The sequence below is a fragment of the Mastomys coucha genome, unplaced genomic scaffold (genome assembly GCF_008632895.1).
Source record: "Mastomys coucha isolate ucsf_1 unplaced genomic scaffold, UCSF_Mcou_1 pScaffold5, whole genome shotgun sequence".
Taxonomy (NCBI): domain Eukaryota; kingdom Metazoa; phylum Chordata; class Mammalia; order Rodentia; family Muridae; genus Mastomys; species Mastomys coucha.
Genome location: NW_022196911.1, coordinates 103506333 through 103526675, shown reverse-complemented (window position 1 = coordinate 103526675; position 20343 = coordinate 103506333). Strand labels below are relative to the sequence as shown.

The 20343-nt window shown below is 46.6% G+C and overlaps 1 protein-coding gene across 2 annotated transcripts in view; it reads left to right on the top strand.

The window, feature by feature from the left end:
- Nucleotides 1-20343, top strand: part of Pitpnc1 (phosphatidylinositol transfer protein cytoplasmic 1) — a 257448-nt gene that overhangs the window by 148658 nt on the left and 88447 nt on the right. For both annotated transcript variants that reach the window (XM_031351330.1, XM_031351331.1), the window contains exon 5: nucleotides 17881-17952. In XM_031351330.1, the coding sequence (XP_031207190.1) occupies nucleotides 17881-17952 (72 nt within the window). The remainder of the gene's footprint in view (nucleotides 1-17880; nucleotides 17953-20343) is intronic.

Sequence of the window (20343 nt, the reverse complement as noted above, 5' to 3'; positions counted from 1 at the left end):
GTCTAATTGGGTTCTTTATCCTCCAGTCCTTTCATCTTAACTGCCTCTCGTTTTGATGTCTTTCTCAAGTTCAAGATTTCCTGTCCTACATCCCAAAACAAAATTTCTCCCAAGACTGCCACGAGTTCTCTTTCTTTGAAAGGCAGCCTCTGGGGCCCTACAAACTCCAAACCCGTATTCCTGCATGTTAGCAGTCACCCAGCACTGTAGTAAGTTCTCACCAGTAGCTCCCTGTGACTATCCAGCCTGTCACCTGAACCCTAACCTGCCCCTCACCAGTGACTACCCAGACAGGAGGATGTTCTATGTAGGGTCATTTAGAGGTCAACCTGATCTCAGTTACCAAGAAATAAAAGCTTTTCTGTCACCGGGAGTGTACTGTTGTAGAGACGTCACTTGTCCAGGAAGTGGAAAAAATATCTTTAACTTGATTATGGGATGGGGGTGGGGTGGGGATCTTAATTACACACTACACCAAGAACAGTATGACAACGTTCTTCCAGACAGTAGACCATTTAGCCAGCCCTTTGGAACTGCCAGCTCTTTTAAAGTTTATCAAGTCCCAAAGGAAGGTACTGAAGGTACTGAAGATATTGGCTGCCATCTGAAGTGATGATGTGGGGGTTTTTTTGTTTTGGTTTGGTTTGGTTTGGTTTGGTTTGATTTTTCGGGACAGGGTTTCTCTGTATAGCCTTGGCTGTCCTGAAACTCATTCTGTAGACCAGGCTGGCCTCCAACTCAGAAATCCGCCTGTATCTGCCTCCCAAGTGCTGGGATTAAAGGCGTGCACCACTACCGCCGGGCTTGATGTGGGGTTTTTATGCTAGAACCCAAATAGAAAGAAAAAGAAAACCCTTGACACAAGCCAACAGTGTCAAGCCCCCTGTGTCACACTCCTATAGGAGAAGAATTCCTTCCTTCCTATAGGAATTTGAACTTTGTAATGTTCATAACAGTATCCAACACTGTTCAGTGGGTGCCTACATATTGGTGCTATAACCACACCCCTCCATCAAATTAACCTTCAATGAGAACCCATAGAAGAGGCCGTGGCAAATGATGCACCTTTATATTCATGTAGCTCAAACTGACCTTGAACTAGCTGTGTAGCTGAAGGTAGTCTCGAGCTAGCTGGACTCACAGGTGTGCATCACCACGTCCAGTCGATGCAGGGCTGGGGGCTCGACCCAGCACTTTGTGCACGCTAAGCAAACACTTCATCAACCAAGCCGAAGCTCTGGCCCTAGACACACCTATCTGGTAGTTAAAATAGCAGCTGTTCCACAGAGAGACTAGGCTGTGAAGAATGGTCTACTCTTACTCATTTTAATGACTCAGATGAAAGAGGATGACCAAATTCTAATAACTAAGGAGAATCTAGGGACTCTTGGGATCTACAAGCTTTGTTGTGTCTCCATGAGGCTTGGGGTTAGCCTAGACAGACCCTACACAGGTGAGAAGGGGACAGCCATAGCTGAGAGTCCATCACCAGTCACTCAAGAAGAACAAGGCTCTCCTCCAGGGGAATGTCACCATGGAGACAGATCCCTCCCACACCTGCCTTGGAGTCCCTGCCAGAGTGTCATGTAAACTACTAAATCACATAATGACAGAACCAGGGACAAGGCTGGGAAGGACGAGTTTATTATACCAGACCTCGAGGACTGGCTGACTTGTTTGGAAGGAAATTAGAGAACCATCTGGTCAGCTATAGAAGAGAAAAGAATGGAGGTCTCCAAAGTGTCCCTTCTCTGGGGTCATGGAGACATCGTTAGTTGATAAGGAAAATTATTTTCATCTCTGTTTCACAGTTAACCCTGACTATCCGGTACTGTGCACAGTTTTGGATGAATAAGTAAATGCCCCTTTTTTAGGAATAGGACCATGTGTGGGCTCACCATGGCAGGCCCTAGAGCACTCAAGAGACTGAGGCAGCCTGGGCTACGGTTGTAGTCTGAGTACAGTGTTCCCCACATGGTTCTATTTGGGACAACCTTTAGAAGGTGGGCCTATCTGGCAGAAGTGGGTCACTGGACGTAGACCTCTGAAAGTTATGCCCAGACCCCGCTATACCCTCTATCTGCATCCCAACCCCAACTATGTGAACAGTCTCTGCTACGTCTCCTAGTGCCACCATCTGAACTCTTCTGCCATGTGGTGGACTGAGCCTTCTAAAACCAAGAACCAAGATAAATCCATTCTGTGCATCATTTCTATGCGTGCTTTATCATAGCAATGCAAAAGTAACTAAGACAAGTAGCTTCATAAGGAAAACCTTGTCTCAAAAACAGGAAATAAAAAAGACATGGGAAGCCAGGCTTGGTGGCACACGCTTCTAATCCCAGCACTTGGGAGGCAGAGACATGCAGATTTCTGAGTTCGAGGCCAGCCTGGTCTACAGAATGAGTTCCAGGACAGCCAGGGCTACACAGAGAAACCCTGTCTTGAAAAACCAAAAAAAAAAAAAAAAAAAAGAAAGAAAGACGTGGGAAGGAGAATGTAGAAGAGGAGAAGGAAGAATCCAACAAAGGGGAGAGAACAAATGGGTTGTCGATGCAGATGTTAGAGGCCACACTTAGTGAGGGGCCCTCTAGTCAAGGGCATTGATAAGCTTTGGGCACAGCACCGAAGATTGACCTTCACAGACAGACAATCCAGTAGTGAGCGCACAAATCGTGGCATGAAACCGATGTCATGAATAGAATCAGCTTTCTTCTGCAAATGTCCCGAGGGGTTCGGAGACTTTGGGGTGGGAACAGAACCATTCATAGTGACAAGTTAAGATGACAGAGAGAGGACCACATGGTGGTGGCTCACGCCTATAGTCCCAGTGTTCCGGAAGCTGAGGAAGATCGCCCTGAGTTCAAGGTTACCTTGGTGTACATAGTGAAGTGGCTGTGAACACCATTACAGCAGTGGCTACAGACGGGGAGCGTGTCTCAAGAAAACAAGACCCTCAAAAGACAACCAAAATAAGAAGACACAACCAGTGATGAACGGGCTTCTTTGCAGTAAAAGCTCTCGCAGCCTTTGATTCAAAGGGGCCTGCAACCTCTAACACTCCCACACACATTTATCCATGGAACTTTGTAATTGCAAGGACGTAGCGGGGTGTAAAAGCTTCTCTTGGAGCTATTATTTACTGTGCCATAGGCTACTGGATCAGTTCTAACCAAGTAAATCTTGCCTTCTCCGTTTCAGTAAGCTAATAGGTTGTCTGTGGAGGATTATTGCCCGGATACCAAGGCTTTCATTTTGTTTTGTTTTGTTTTGTTTTTAAAGAGCACCCAGCCATATTGAAATGTTTGGTATCATTAGATTCAGGTGGTATGGATCCTGGATAGATTTCTTTCTAAGCAAATCAATGCATTAAGCCACATGCTACAGGTAGCATTGGGTTGAAATGCGAGCTCTGTGCATTTAGATATGTTTCAGCGTTCGCTTCCCAATACTGTGACAAAATACTTGAGACAAATTGGCTTATAGAAGAGGGAGGTAAAGGTTTAATTTAGATCTCATTTTTAGAGATCTCACCTACAGGAAGATAGTACATCACAGTGGGCATGGGTAGATCAGAGGAAAATTCCTCCCTTCATGGCCAAGACACAAAAGAAGGGAGGAGACGAGGGTGGCACTCCCCCTTTAAGGGCACACCCGCAGTTGCCTTCAACCCTCCCATGTGGGAAGGAGAATGTAGGAGAAGGAAAAATCCTGCAAAGGGAGAGGACACACCCCCAGTCACACTGTTAGTGGGGGAGCCTTAACTGCTAGATTTTTTTAGGGCTGTTCAACTTCCAAATAGCAACAGTGTCCATGTAAAAGATGTCTGTAAGATCAGCCAGCCTTAGAGTAGCAGATTCCCACAAGCCATGGCGCTTGTGGAATCTCACGGCCTGAGTCTCCCAGCCCAGCCACCAGCCACCCAGTGCCTCGCAAGTAGGAGCCTTGAACAGCTACTTCTGTGACTTGAAAGCCCATAGAAAATTAATTCAGCGATTGTGTGTGTGTGGGGGGGGGGATGCAGATGATAAAGCACAATATCTGCTATAACAGTGTAGAATCATCTGGGTTGCTCATTCGGGAAGACAGGACATGGGACAGTCAGGGGTGGCATATAGAGACCAGAGGGCAGCTTGCAGCAGTTGGTTCTCTCCTTCCACCATGTGGGTCCTGGGGATCAAACTCCCATCTTCAGGTAGCACCTGTGCCCACTGAGCCCCAGAAAGGAAAAATGCCTTTAAAGGATCCTCAATAGTTTTATTATAAAATAAGTTTTTTTCTTCTCTGTTTATTTTCTACTTGATAACACAAAAATTTTGGTTTTTCTTTGTCCATTTTTGTGTGTTTTTGCGAGCGTGTGTGTAATATGTGTGTGAAAGTGTATGTGAAGGTGCATGTGTGAATGTGTGTGGGTGTGAGTGCATACGAGGAGGATGTAGGTTTCCTATTCTGTCAGTCTCCATTGTTATTCCCTCCAGACAGGGTCTCTCTCTAAACTTGACTCTGGGCTTGTAGTTTATAAGCCCCAGTGACTGTCCTGTCTGTCCCTACAGTGCTGGCATTTACAGGTGTGCAGCGAACCACATCTGGCATTGTATGTGAATTCCGGGATCTGAACTTAGCTCTTCGTCTTTGCACAGCAAGCACTCTTACTGCTGAGCCATGCCAGCCTGTGTGTACCATCTTATTGTCTCCTATCTACTGTGCTCGTATTTGAGAACTCATTGTAGCTCTTTCCTATCTGTTACATACACAGTCTAGGGCTTGTGGCGTTGGTCAGCCTGTCTTTTTAAATCCGTGCCTTGCCTTGCCTGTGTGCAGCTATCAGTGTGCATGCATACCCTCTGCTGTGACAAGCCTAGCTTCGGGTTGTATGAGCCTGAATTTCATTTTCTTGTCCTAGAAGTGCCAAGAGCAACTCATGCTCCATTCAGAAAGCATGCTTTCATTCATGCATTTAGCTCCATCTCCCTCCTGCCCTTGCTTCTCCAGTGAGTTACTTATTCCGTGCTCGAGAGAGGATGGCAAGAGGTTCCATCAATGACTGAATTAATGAATGAACCGAGCTGTGTGCAGGGTGTGGCTGGCGGCAACTGCTGAAAGCCCAAAGTGTATTTCCTTGCCGTGGGCTGGGATTCAGGCAGCTGTTTCCAGCTCTTTCCGGCTCTTACTCGCTTCCTCTCACCCTCCTCCACTTCTTTCAGACCCCGCCATTCTTCTTGGCCACATGCATCTTCCTGTGCAGCGTATATTTGGAGAGTCACTCTGATTCATCCTCTTCACTTTATTTCTATGCAATTCTTTGTCTCGTCCCCTCCGCTTTACAATTTTTTTTTTTACTTTTTTTTTCTCCCTTTCTGAATATGCTTTTCCAGAACTATCTTCTCTGTAGTCCCCCTCCCAGCTACCCTTTCAGCACTAACACAGACCCTATGTAGGGGGTGTCATACATGGCCTTCAGAACCCAGACAGCATGATTGTGGAGAATCTAAGCAGAAGAGGCACCATGGGACCACATGATTCCTTAGGACTGTGTGTGTTTTAAAGACTTCCATACACTAATGAGAAATTCTTATTTTTGCCTTCTAAGGCAAAATTTCTGTCAATGTAGAATGCTAAAATAAAATGTCTTTACTCTCAGCACTCAGGAGGCAGAGCCAGGAGGATATCTGTGAGTTCAAGGCCAGCCTGGTCTACTTAGCTAGATCTAGGACAGCAAGGACTATGTAGAAAGACCTTGTCTTTAAAAAAAAAAAAAAAAAAATCCAGATAATTGAAGATAGAGATATTTGAAGTGGGATTTTACCTTAAGATCTACATCCCAAGGTCAGACACAGTGGCTTAAACCTGGAATCCTAGCACCTGAGAGGCAAGTTTGGGCCAGTCTTGCCCAGGTTTGAGCAAGAAAGGCTGGGAGAGAAGTCCGGGGCCGGGGGTGGGGTAGGAAAGGGGGAGTGGGAGAGGATTAAGATGGGAAGAAAAGGAGGGGAGGGAGTTAGGAAGAAAAAGTTTGGGGCTGGGACCGTGGGGAGATGAGTCATCCCATAAAGTCCTTGCCATCCAAGTATGAGGACTGAGGTTTGAATCCTGGCACCCATGGAAAAGCCTGGCAACTTATAAACTTTATGTTTATAATTCTAGCACTGAGGAAGCAGAGACCTATAGCTTACTGGGGCTCACTGGGACTCACTGGCCAGCTAGCCTAGCCTACTTTGTGAGCTCCAGACACATGAGAGACCAGAATAAATAAGGTGGACAGTTCCTGATGATTGATACCTAAGGGTTAGACCACTGGCCTCCACAGATGTACACACAGCCGTAAGGGAGGGAGAAGAGAAAGGAGAGATGGAGATACAAGGGGGGAGAGAGAGGGAGAGAGAGAGAGAGAAAGAGAGAGAAAGAGAGAGAGAGGAGGGGGGAGAGAGAGAAACAGAGAGAGGGAGGGAGAGAGAGGGGGGAGGGGGAGATGGGGAGAGGAAGGGGAGAGGGAGAAAGAGAGAGAAAAACAGAGACAGGGAGGGGGAGAGGGAGAGAGAGGGGAGGGGGAGAGGGAGAAAGAGAGGGAAGGGGGAGAGGTAGAGGGGAGGGGGGAGAGGGAGAGAGAGAAACAGAGAGAGGGAGAGAGAGAGAGAAAGAGAGAGAGAGAGAAAGAGAGAGAGAGAGAGAGAGAATAAAAATGAGAGCTACCTATTTGCCCACTCACTGTCCCCACATCCAAGGCTGCAGGCCTCCTCTTACCTCATGAGCAGCACTAACTTTTCTTCCCCACTAGCACCTCTGGCCCCAGCCTCCAGCATAGAAGACTGTAAACCCTTTACCTGTTCCCTGGTCTCAGTGTGCTCTAAAACATTCTAGAAGTGAGTCTCCTGTTGGTGAAAAGAAACACTGACAGTTTTATTAGTGACTCCGTCTCAAGTTGAAATTCCCTGTCTGACCTGGAAGACATTAATTGATGACAATGTATACAATATCTGCAGTACCAGGCAATCGTTGCCGTAGTCGGGGAACTCCCTTAGAAGGAAGATCCTGAGTCCTTGTGGGGTTTTATGTCTGTAGACAAGTTTTATGTCTGTCAGGACAAGATAGCAAGGAACAAATTGGGCTCCAGATAAAAGTTAAAGAAAATGCTTTTTTTTTTTTTTCAAAGTCTATAAATACTTCCTGACCCCAAGAAAGACTACTTGAATCTCTTGATTCCCTGGTAAGGTTCTGATCTCAGATAAGAGATTTGGGCTGAAGAGCTAGCTTTGAACTAAGGCCTTTAGGGGGGAAATGGGAGGATCGGAAGTTCAAGGTCATCCTTGGCTACATAGCAGATTCCAAGTCAGCCTGGGTTACATGAGGTACTGTCTCAAAAAAAAAAAAAAAAACCTAATTACAATACAATCAAAAGTGCTTTGAATGCCATTGAACTATCACACCCCTCTCTTATCCTTTCTTGTTCTTGTTTTTGAGACAGGGTTTCTCTATATAGCCCTGGCTGTCCTGAAACTCACTCTGTAGACCAGGCTGGTGTTGAACTCTGAAATCTGCCTACCTCTGCCTCCCAAGTGCTGGGATTAAAGGCATGAGTCACCACTGCCTGGCTCCTTCTTGTTCTAAATGTAATGATTGAGGCTGATGTGTGAGAGTCCAGTACCCATGGAATGAGTAACTCTCAAGCTAGCCACACACATGCTTTCTTTTCTTTTCTTTCCTTTTTTTTTGAAAAAAAAAAAAATTTTTTTTTTTTTTTTTGAGACAGGGTTTCTCTGTGTAGCTTTTGGCTGTCCTGGAACTCACTCTGTAGACCAGGCTGGCCTGGAACTCAGAAATCTGCCTTCCTCTGCCTCCCAAGTGCTGGGACTAAAGGCGTGCGCCACCACTGCCCTGCCGTCTTTCCTTTTTTTAAAAAAGATTTATTTAATATTATAAATGGGTACACTGTAGCTGTCTTCAGATGCACCAGATTTCATTACGGGTTGTTGTGAGCCAACATGTGATAGCTGGGATTTGAACTCATGACCTTCGGAAGAACAGTCAGTGCTCTTACCCGCTAAGCCATCTCACCAGCCCCACACATGCTTTCTTTAGCTGCGAAACGATGACTAGTTATGATGTGCAGCCCTGCAAGTTAAAGTGCATAAAGGTTATAAGAATCTGGGGACAGTTTTGCATGTAGTAGCTTCAGGACACACTGAGAAGCTGAGCAACAGCAGTGCCCTCCATGGAGCTGCAGCCCCCACTTGCCCAAACCCTGGGCCCTCTCTTAATTCTAAAGAAGCTGCTTAGTAGAGTGTTGGGTGTATGTGCTTACCCTAGAGAGGCAGGCAGCCTGGGTTGAGTCTCAGCCCCTCCCTTGTTTGCCTTCCACTCTGGGGATGCTGCTTGTCCTTGCTGGACTCTTGCTTTGCCCAGTTGGGATTAGATGGGGACTAAGGAATTATTAAATGAGTTCAAGGATGTCAGTTATTTCAGACAATGTCCCTTGAAAATAAGTACGTAGACATACCACTGTTGGTTTTGCCTCATGGTTAGGTCCCGGGTGGAACATTTACTGTGTCCGCTCTGGATCATCATTTTTGTTCAGAGATGCTCCTGGACTCCCTACAATCAGGATGCATCTGGATAATAACAAGAGTGGCTGAGGATTTGGTCAGCAGAACCTTCCCACTACTGGGGGCCTTTGGAGTGGCCCAACCACGTCCCAAAAGAATAAACATAGAGTTACTTTGCTGCCTAGTTCAGCATTTCCATTCTAGGTATCTAACCAAGAGAAATGAAAACCTGTGCCCACACAGAAACTGGTGCAAGAGTACCCACAACACTCAAAAGGTAGGAACAAGGAAAATGGGTAGGGTACATCTGTATGCAGCTGTAATCCCGGCACTTGAGATGGAAGCATACAATGACAAATTCAGGCTAGCAGCTGATGAATGGAGAAATAAATTGTGGTATATCCTTATAATGGAATACAACTGTGCCAGGAAAAGGATTAAACACCATTACATGGTACCATGTGAAAGAGACTAAACTCAAAAGGCCACATGTTCTGTTTAATCTATAAGAGTTGATTAAGCATAGAGACCACAGAGGAGCAGTATGATACTGGCAGGCGGGCAGGAACGAGCAAGTGTGTGCTCTTAGGTGCAGAGTTTCTCCAAAGATGCTGAAGCCATCTTGAAATTTGATGTGGTTACACAACTCGAGACGTACTAAGCATCATTAACACTACTATACACCCATTAGTTTCTTCCTTTGGTGCTATGGATGGAAGCCAGGATGTCATACAAACTAAACATGTGCTCTGCCACCTCATACACGATAACCATGCGCTCTACCACTTAGCTAACCCACATCTCAATCCCTGAAGAAAAAAAAAAAAAAAAAAAAAAAAAAAAAAAAACAACAAAAAACAACCAACCAACTATCTAGAGGAACATCATCAGAAAAATGCCCGGAAGCTGTGTTTCTCAGGACAAGCAGATGAGGCTCTATCAGGTAGTGATATAAAATAAGCTTTCATGGAGAATCTTAATTGTATTTTTTGCTAGTAAATACCCAAGCTTACAGCATGTCAGCTCTAAGTCATATGCCAGAAGAATATTGCATCCTTGATGACAGTCTTTGAAGGGAATGGTCCCCGTGGTCCCCGTGGCCACTCCCTGCTTCTGAAGGTGAAGATCCCCAGAGACCTTCGGACTTGTCCCCATGGCCACTCTTCTTACTGTGCCAGAGGTGGTGACCACAGCAAGGGTTTCCCTCACACCCTTCAGGTAGACTCTGACATTCCGGTGAGTGTTTGCCCCTTTCTCTTTAAGACTTCAGTTTGCTTACATTTAGTTTTGTTCTCATAAGTGTTTCTTATCACCATAGCAACCCTAATCAATCATAGGACCAAAAATAGCTCTTTCGTTTCTTCCGAAGCTTGTCTGTAGTGAATTGGGAGTACAGCTCCACCTTGCATTCGGTACAAGCTGCTCGCATTTCCCGACAGTGAACCTGGGAGGGCTCGTGTCTGGAAATTATTCTTGCAGAGGCCCAGACGCCTCACGCCTCCCTCCTTCCCTCATCGCCTCTCAAAACTTCAAATAGGTTTTTTTTTTTTTTTCCCAGTGTTCAACAGAGAACCATTCCCCTCTGCACACTAGGACTTTCTACTGGAGGTTTTTGCCAGTACTGTATGATCATGTTTCAGTGGGAGGTTTAACTCAGTAGATTCTAATGGGATGGATTGCCAATTAACAGATATGACACGCAAATATGGCACACAAAGCCAGTGGTGGTGGGGAGCAGATGTCAAGGACCCCAGTGCCATTCTTCTTGGGGAAAATAAAGAGACGGCTATGAGACCGTGTCTGTCCTGTTGCCCTGGTTTCTTGATGGCCCTTGTGCTGTTTTTCAGAGGGGAAAAGCTTTCTGGAGTCAGTGCCTGTAAGCACAACCATCAACAGGCTCCTGAAGTTCCCAGTTGCTACATTTTTTTCCCCAATGCTATATTGTAACTTCTTTGAGCCTTGGGTTTTGTAAGCTGAGTGAACTGGTGGTGGCCATATTAGTCTTTACATATAGGAGAGAGAAAGGCCCCTGGTGGGACTTTTGTTTCTCTGCATGAAGTGGTCGGGATAGAATGCAAGCCGATAGAGGAGCCAGGGAGATGAGACTTCATGTCCACAATAGCAGGGCAGGCCACCATTCATGTAATGGGAAGGACCAGTCAGGTGTTCAATCTGTGCTAACCATCCAGCAAGGCCAAGGCTTCCATCCTGTTCTCTCATGAGTTCGTAGTACCAGGTCTCTCTCTTCTCCCACTCTGTTAGCTCTACGCTGCTCTGCGAGTTCCGTAGATTGGAGTACACTGAATTGGCCAACGCCACCTCAAGTCTCTTCCACCAGAAACTCCCTAGCTTCAGACATCCACTGTCCTTTTAATCTTTGCTGACTAGCTATGATGCTGAGACCATCTCTGTGTGGAGTCGGGAATGTTTAAGCTCAGACCGATGAAGGCATTTTCGGAATATCACCAAGTTCATAAGCAAAGAACCCGGAGCTTGAACGAATGTCTGTTTCCCTCCAAACATGGATCTCGTTTCTAACAAAACACCATCCTTCCTCCATGTGTGCAAGATGCATATTTCTGGATGTGGGCAGCCCTGGTGTCAGTGGGCCATACGCAGTGAACATTGACAAAGCCCTTGTAGGCTGGATGACTAAGTCAGGAGGAGCATAGGGTCCCCTGGGTGTGTTCAAACCTCAAAGTGAATGACACTTTCATGGATGAGGGCCGGGCGGGCCATGTGGCAGAGAGCAGTGTGCAGGCTCTTCCATTGCCATGGGGCAGATGTCCCACAAAACTCAGCTGTTGAAAACATCATCAGTTTATTATCTTTCCCTCTCCACAGGAGTAGGAATGTATGCCTAGGTTAACTGTGTCCTTGGCTGGCTTGAAATAGAAGTGTCAGCCATGGCTTGTGTTTCCTCCAGCCTTCTGGGTTCCCCTCTGCTCTTGGTCCTTCACTTCCCTGTGACTGAAGGACTGGGTTCACATTCTCCATTCAAGGCTTTCCCCCAAGCTTTGGGAAGCTGAGGTTAGTGTTCAGTCTTCAGTATACTGATTAAATCTCAGGACTGTCAATCAGAGACTCCAGCAGGGATGTCCAAACTTTTGACAATGCAGTGTGGCATGGTCATCTGAGTTGAGCCACAATCATATCCAACCTGGGATGCATGCAACCTGTGGGTCACAGGTAGGATACATCTCAGATGTTATCCATCGAAGTTCATCCAGCCCCTTATGTTCTCAGAATGGAAGGACAAGGGCCCGTAGCTCTGAGGCCATCTCAGAACTCTGTCCACCGTAACTTTAAAGTCTTTATTTCATGGTGTAGGTCTCTCTCTCTTTTTTTTTTTTTAAGATTTATTTATTATATGTAAGTACACTGTAGCTGTTTTCAGACACTCCAGAAGAGGGCATCAGATCTCGTTACAGATGGTTGTGAGCCACCATGTGGTTGCTGGGATTTGAACTCAGGGCCTTTGGAAGAGCAGTCAATGCTCTTAACCGCTAAGCCATCTCTCCAGCCCCGGTGTAGGTCTCTTGCTGCACTGTGTACTCCCAAATGACTCATGCAGAGAACCCAAGTTTAGTTCCCACTAATCACATTGGGCATCTTACAACCACCATTGACACCAACTCCAGGGGACTCAATATTCTCTCCTGACCTTCGCAGACACTGTATTTATGTGTGCGCACTCACACACACACACACACACACAGGACTTTTAGAAAAGTATAATATCTTGCTTTAAAAGAGAAAGGAGAAGGAACACAGATATAAAGGTTATGTGACAGAGCTATACACCCCAAAGCTAGGATTTCCTGGGCCTGTCAGAAGCTAGAGGAGCCCAGAGAGCTTCTTCTCTGGTGCTGAAGGAGGACGTGTGGCCTTGTCCATACCTGGATTCAAGGCCTCCAATCTCCAGAGATGGCCAATAATAAGTATCTGTTGTTTGAAGCCACTAAGTTTGTGGTAATTCATTTTAATATCTCTAGGAAGTCAGAACAGGCCAGGTGAACCTTCAGGTTCAGCTCAGACCTTGGGGGTTACTGAGTGTGTAGGCCTCGGGGTAGGTGGCCCATGGCAGCTGGAGATGTGGGAAGTTGGAATTAGAGGTGTTGGTTTGGGAAGAAGCTTCACAAAGTGGCTGTGGAAAATTGGAAGTGGTTGAGATGGGAAAGAGGGGACTGGAGTGGGGAGAGGAGGGGGTGGTGGGACAGCTTAAATCAGGGTGCAGGGGCGTGGAGTTTGCCAAGCCAGCTGCCGTGCAAAGTGGAGGAATTGTGTGGGCATATGACCAGTGAGGGCATCTCCAGGGTGGAGAAGGAAAGGCGAATGCTGGCTCAGAAATGCTTTTGAGTTTCTCTTCTCCAGCCCAGACTGCACAGGGTGAGAAGAGCAGAGAGGCAGAAGGGGAGCCAGCAATCCTCTGGTGTTTGATGGTGAAGACAGAGAGACAGGATTGGTTATAGACAGAGCAAGAAGCAGTCAGAAATCTCAGGGTTTGTTTGTAAGACTTGAACAGTGCAGGCTCGAGAGATGAAGGCTCAAAGATGAGAGAGCTTGTTCTGCAAACATTGGGGGTGGGGGGCAGGAAAACATAAGCTCCAGGCTCAGAGAAAGTAGAGCAAGGTAGAGGAAACATAATGTCCTCCTCTGGCCTCTGTGTGCACACAAGTGTACAAACACACATACACACTCAGTAGTGCACATGGATAGAACACTTCTTGTGTTTGGGGGTCATGAAAAGGAGATAAGGAGAAGATAATCAATTAATTATTTAAACAAGGTTCTGGGCAAGACATGTATAAATGTCTTTCCATTACTATATCACTCCTTTGTGCTAGGATCTGGGCTACAGAGTGCTTATACAATCACTGATCTTCTATCCTTCCTACAGAGTGGATGGAGAAGGATCGTCCCCATTCTGGACACGGAATAGCTGAGGCTGGGGGATGGTAAAGGTCAAGATATTTCCCTTTTGAGCCCCAGACATTGACAAGAACACCAGTTCTTATTGTTGTGGTATTGTGTGATAGGGAAACAAAAGAGTGAGGTCCTTCTCTGGTTCTCAAGGAGTAAGAAGCAACAATAAGGAGCTGCCGGGCGGTGGTGGCGCACGCCTTTAACCCCAGCACTTGGGAGGCAGAGGCAGGCGGATTTCTGAGTTCGAGGCCAGCCTGGTCTACAAAGTGAGTTCCAGGAAAGCCAGAGTTACCCAGAGAAACCCTGTCTCTAAAAACCAAAAAAAAAAAAAACAATAAGGAGCTGAAGGATTGGCAGTGGAGGAAAGGGGGCTATTGGTGTTACTATCATGAGGTCTCTGTCCTCATCAAACTCTGAGTCAAAATTGTGAGATCTGAGCCAATGAAATGGCTCAGTGGGTGAAGGTGCCCCTCGCAAGCCTGACAACCTGAGTTCCTATCCCCCCAGACCCACAAGGCAGGAAAAGAGAACAAACTCCAGCAAATTTCCCCCTGCACACTAATACATTAATCTAAATGTTTTTTAAAAGTGGGAGAGAAAGAAAAGAAAGAACCAGCTTCTAAAGGAGAAATGGAAGGCTGTCTAATAATGGAGATTTGCTGGCTCTCTATAGACACTGCCCTGCACAAGACACATAGGTTTATTCGTGTGTGTGTGTGTGTGTGTGTGTGTGTGTGTGTTTAGAGGCTCATTATCATCAGACCCAGGTTCTCATCTTAATGTAAACATTTTGGACTTGAAAAGTGGCTCAGTGGTTAAGCGCATTTGGTGGCTTTTCCAGAGGATCAGGAATCAATTCCCAGCACCCACTTAATGGCCAAGAGCTATCTGTAACTCTGGTCTCAGGGCATCTGGTGCCCTCTTCTGGTCTCCACAGACACTACATGTATGTGGGTCACAGACATACATGCAGGCAAAAAAGAAAGAAAAAAGAAAACAACACATACATGTAAAATAAAATCTCAGAACATTAAGAAAAAATTCAAAACATTATTGAAAATGAACAACTCACCAAAGAGGTTTTTTTTAGAATTATTTTATTTATTTTATGTGTATGAGTACACTGTAGCTGTACAGATGGCCATGAGCCATCATGTGTGTGGCTGCTGGGAATTGAACTCAGGACCTCTGCTGGCCCTGCTTGCTCTGGCATAATTCACTGTAGCTATCTTCAGACGCACCAGAAGAGAGTGTCAGATCTCATACAGATGATTGTGAGCCACCATGTGGTTGCTGGGATCCGAACTCAGGACCTTCAGAAGAGCAGTCAGTACTTTTTACCCACTGAGCCATCTCACCAGCCCTACCAAAGAGTTTTTTTTTAAAAAAAATTTTAAAGCAACTATAGCTTCTGATTTTCTTTATATGCAGTGTGTTTGTATTGTGGGTGTGTGTGCATATGTGTTAAATGTGTATTGTGGATGCACGCACATGTCATGGCGTGCCTGTAGAGGTCAGAGGACAGTTTATGGGAATCAGTTCTTTTCTAGTGGCTGAACTCATACTGTCCGCCTCAGTAGCGTGTCCCGTTTCCCCTTGAGCCTTCTGACATGCCTTGAGACTCTCTCACATGCCAGCACTCCAGGAAGAAGCCATCAGACATCCCAGTGGTGACTATTAGCGCCAGCCCCACCTCACACACACCCCCTCCCAAATTCTCCCACCCTAGATGGGGCTTCTTAGGTTCTCATCATCCTCTTGCTGCCTCGATGGGGGCAGATGCACCTGCAGCCTCTTGCAGGCAGAGTTGCTGTTCTAAAACAACCTTCCTCCTCCACTCCAAATAGCAACACCTGTGAATTTGCATACAAGCTTTTTTTTTTTTTTTTTTTTTTTTTTTTTTTTTTTTTTTTTTTTTTTTTTGCATTTTGTGTTTGGGTTTGAAACCCAAACACTGGGATTCATTCGCTTGACCTAGATAAGTGGTTTAGAAGATCAGCTTGGGATGGGGTCAGGAACCACAGGCTGGAGAGAGAACTCGATTGGTTAAATACTTGCTACACAAGGGTGAGACCTGAACTTGTTGGAGTCCTTGGTGCAACAGTGGTGTCTGTGCTAGGGAAACAGACAGGAGAATTCCCTGGGGCTCTTAAGCCACACAACCTAGTCACCAAGTTTCAGGTTATACAAGAGACCTTGTCTCCAAATAAGGTAGAGAGTGATATAAGAGAACACTCGGGCACATCTACACAGACAGATACACCTCCGTGGAGTTTACGGTTGGGGACACAGACCGATTAGCACCCTGCATTACTGCCTTCTCTTGCTCCTCATTGGATTGACCCTCGGATGAGTCACATATTTACAAGTACAAATATTGATTTCCCTAAAGGCTTGTTATCTTTGAGAGGGTTTCTTCGCAAGGACATCTCCCAAGCTCACGAGTCAATCAAGGTTCTGCCGGGGATGGGGGTGAGGGTGGGGTGGGGTGGGGGGCCTTCAAGGGTGCCAGCGTCTTGACTCGTGATGACCAGCCTCCCTCCCTGGAAGTCCCTGGAAATGGGTGTGAGGGCAGAGTGGTTACCGAGTGAGAGACAGCGGGCGAGGTGTTAATAAATCACCACAGCGCCTGGGCCTCTATCGAGGCAATTACTAGGATTGCTGGTCTCCGAGTTTCCTTAGCCACAGCTTGAATTGCTTCTCTTCTCTCAGATTAAGGCAGGTAGATGCTAGGTGCACAAGGCATGTGGTTTCAGGGAAATCAGCCACAGTACATCCTTGGCTTCTTGGTTTTTCGAGACAGGGTTTCTCTGTATAGCCCTGGCTGTCCTGGAACTCACTCTGTAGACCAGGCTGGCCTCGAACTCAGAAATCTGCCTGCCTCTGCTCCCAAGTGCTGGGATTAAAGATGTGCACCACCGCCGCCCGGCTCATCCTTGGCTTCTTATACAGGCATGCCTAGGGTCAACTGGGCTGACAGGGAGGACAGTTAGAGGGGAAGGGAGCATGGGAGATGCAGGTTACCTTATTAGCAGATGCTGAGACTAGCTGTCCTGGCTTTCCATTGCCTGCCCATGAACAGGGAAGTAAGGCAGTTTCCCCACCAGGCCGTGCCCAGCATGCCTCTGATGGTTTGTGCAGCTTACATTGCTGGACTGCACCTCCAGGCTTTTGGAATCAGGTGCTCTAAGGTAGATGCTGAGACATTACAAAGTGCTGCTGTTACCACTGAACTGGACACCCAGCTTTCAGAACCACAGAGTGTCGTACTCAAGAATATGGATACTGGGAACCCTCTACTTGGCTTTCCATCCTGATTGTGTACAGTACCGGCTGTGTGACTGTAGGCCATTTACTTAACCTCTCTATGGCTCCATTTCTCATCTTGAAAAGAACGATGATAATATTAGCATTTACCCCTTGGGGAATTTGCAATCATCCAAGAACTTGGAAACATTCAGAAAATGCCAGTGGCAGAGAATATAGCCTCTTGGGACTGTGACCAGAACAAGCCATGTCTCTTGTATCTAATACCTGCATGTCCCAGGGAAATCACTGGGTCATTTTAAACATTAGTCTTCAACTCCATTTCTGGTGTCCAAGGAAGATAATGGCCAGCTCAGCGCTGGGAGGAAGCTGAGTGCATTAGCACCCTCTCCTCAGACTGCCTAGCCTTAGAGAGACACAATGGGGCCTGGAGAGACACAGACACTTAGAGCAGCCTTGCAAAATAAGCCTCTGTCCATCAGGTACTGGCCAGGCCCCCTGCAGTCTCCTGCTGGTCACTGCTGGTCACTGATGGCTTATTTCTTGTTGCTCAGCTATACATACTTGGTTCCATTCTGAAGGTCAGACTCAAGACCTTACATATGCTAAGCCCATGCTTGAGCTAAGCCCAGCCTCTCAACACTGTATTGTTAGTTACATCATTTATTTATCCTTTCTAATGTCACTAGTACATAATGGGTTAAGAGAGGGGTTAAGAAGACAACCATAGCCGGGCGGTGGTGGCACACGCCTTTAATCCCAGCACTTGGGAAGCAGAGGCAGGTGGATTTCTGGGTTCGAGGCCAGCCTGGTCTACAGAGTGAGTTCCAGGACAGCCAGGGCTGTACAGAGAAACCCTGTCTCAGAAACAAAAACAAAACAAAAAAACATAGTCAGGATTTCTAGCACATTCCCTTTGGAAATGTCCTGGGCCACACTCCTTCCAACACAGTTTACTGCCTCTGGTCTGACTATTGGAAGAAATGGTGTTCGTGGTAGCTTCTCCTACAGGATGTGGTTAGTAATATATGACTTATTGTGAGTACTGTAGACCTGTGCTCCCAACGTGATGGTCAGCCAAGCAGCCCATGTCACACTAAGGACAGAAGGAAACCACAGTCCTGATGAAAGTCTGCTTTTTCCTCCACAGTGTTCCTTCCTGCCGAAATTCTCCATCCACATAGAAACCAAGTATGAAGACAACAAGGGAAGTAACAACAGTGTGAGTAGTCCTCTCATAGCCTCTCTCTCTGCGTCTCACCCGAGTCTTGGCCTCTGAAGGTTATGGGACTCTCAGCCCTGGTCTGTGCCTAGAGGGACCTCAGAGAGGCCCTAGGCCTGGTCTGCTAGGAATGGGCATGAAATATCATATAGTCTGGCTTTGCAGTCTTCTAATGTGTGTGTCCTTGGGCCTTTCTGCAATGGAAGTGATTGCTATGGGTGGAGGGGGGGACCCAGAAACATCTTAAAACTTCCTGCCCTGAGCAGGACCAAATTCGTTTCGGGGCAGGCACTATGCCACCTTGTGATTCGTCTACTTGGCTAGACTGTAAAGTGACTAGCAGGTGCCAGAGCTGCTGGGCACCTTCTGTGTGATCTAGGGCCATGCCTCTTCTTATGCCACTTCTGATTAAGTCATTCTCCTTAGTGGTGAGAATACAAGATGTCTAATTTAAGAGGGTCTATGCCTGGACGGATTTTCAGTGGTCCCCAAGAGGTGACGCTCAAAACTGAGATGTATTAAAGTTCACGGAGAGGAGACATTCACAAATTCATTCATTCATATTCATTCATTCATTCATTCACTCATGAATTCATTCATTCATTATTCAGCAAGGGGGTATTAAACACCTTCTGTTTATATATCACCACATGAGTCACTTGGAGGGTATTAAAAAGGCAGGAATGCTGGGTGTGGTGGTACATACCTGTAATCCTAGCACTGGGGATGGGGCGGGGTCGGGGAAGGCGCCAGGGAAGATCTCAAATTTGAGGCTAGCTTGGAGTGTCTCCAAGCAAAGAAAAAAAAACAGACTCATTTCCTAGGTTTCGGATGCCGCCTGTTTATCTAGGGGACCAAGGTCAACATTTCTAAGAGCCAAAACCTTGAACCCGCTAGGAGACCTCCCAGTATGTGAGGAGTTGCGGCTGGTTACGGGAGCATCTGGAGGGATGCTTTTCTATAAATGATACTGTGGGCAGGGATGGCCTGATAGCTGGTTACTTCTGCTTCTTGAATATTAGCTCTGAGAGTGATAGCAAACTGCTTTGTTCTGGTTTGGTTTGGTCTCCTGTTCATAGGTATATGTGATTATGTGACGGTGTGCCTGCATGTGTGTATGCATATTTATGAACGGTGCTCAAGTTGGGGGGGGGGGGGGGGGGGGAGGGAGAGAGGGAGAGGGAGAGAGACTGGAGACTGTGTGTGTGTATGGAGGTATGGTGGATGGCAGTGGTCTTCTATGATCACTTTTCCACCTTATTCGTTGAAGCAGCATTTCTCAATTGAACCCAGAGCTGCCTGATATGGCTAGCCTGGCCAGCTCCTTGCTCTGGAAATCTTGTGTCTTCTAAGGAGTAGAGTTACAGACAGGCTGCTCCATCTACTAAGCATTTATGTGAGCCGTGGAGACCCAAACTCCGGTCCTCACAGGTATGGTAAGTGGTTTAGCCGCTAAGCCATCTCCCCTAGCTCAGACTACTTTCTTTATGAATAAAGTTTTATTGGTAGCCAGCTACACTCATCCTTACATGAGGTTTCTCAGGCACAGATGTATGTAGTTGTCCCAGGATCCACAGTGGTCTCAGCCATATGCCTGCTCCAGAATTTCTGAAACTTTCCAGAAAGAATAATACCTCTAGCTGGGATACTCTCCTTTCACCAGGCTCAGGAACACCCCCCCCCCCATCGTGAGCATCACCTCGAGGTGGTTTCACAAAGGAAATGGAAAGGACTGTCCCTGTCCACAGCCTGGACTCTGTGCCCTTTGCCAACCAGCTTTATCAAAACCACAATGTCTGCGTCACAAAGGATGCATGCTAATCTTGGCAAATGGTGACCTTTTCTGATTGGAGAATTTAATATGCAGTTTTTAAAACTTAACATGTGCAATGGGAAAAGGTCCAAATTGAAAGGGAAGCCAAGAGTGATCCCATGATTCAGAGATGAATACCCATATCCCTCTGACTCCCATTACAGGTTATTAGTGATTTGTTTCTTAACCAGCTCCTCCCAAATTAAGTTGTGCAGTGTGCTATTTTTAACCAGGCATGGCATGCCCTTCCCAGCTTGATTTTTGTGTGTGTGTATGTGTGTCTAGAGGCTGGAGGTCAACATTGTGTGTAATTCTCAGTCACTCTCCATCTTAATTTTTGAGAGCACATCGCTCCCTGAAACTGGAGATATCACATATTCTGCTAGGTAGGCTCAGGCATCAGCCTGCCTCTGCTTCCCTAGCTCCAAGATGTCAGGCACGTGGAAGGTAGTGTGTCTAGCTTTTCCTGTGGGGCTAGGGGTCCATTATCAGGTCCTCATGCTTGTACAGTAAGCAGTTTACTTAACTGAGCCATCTTCCCCCCACCCCCCCCCACCCCATCCCCAGCTCTCACATAC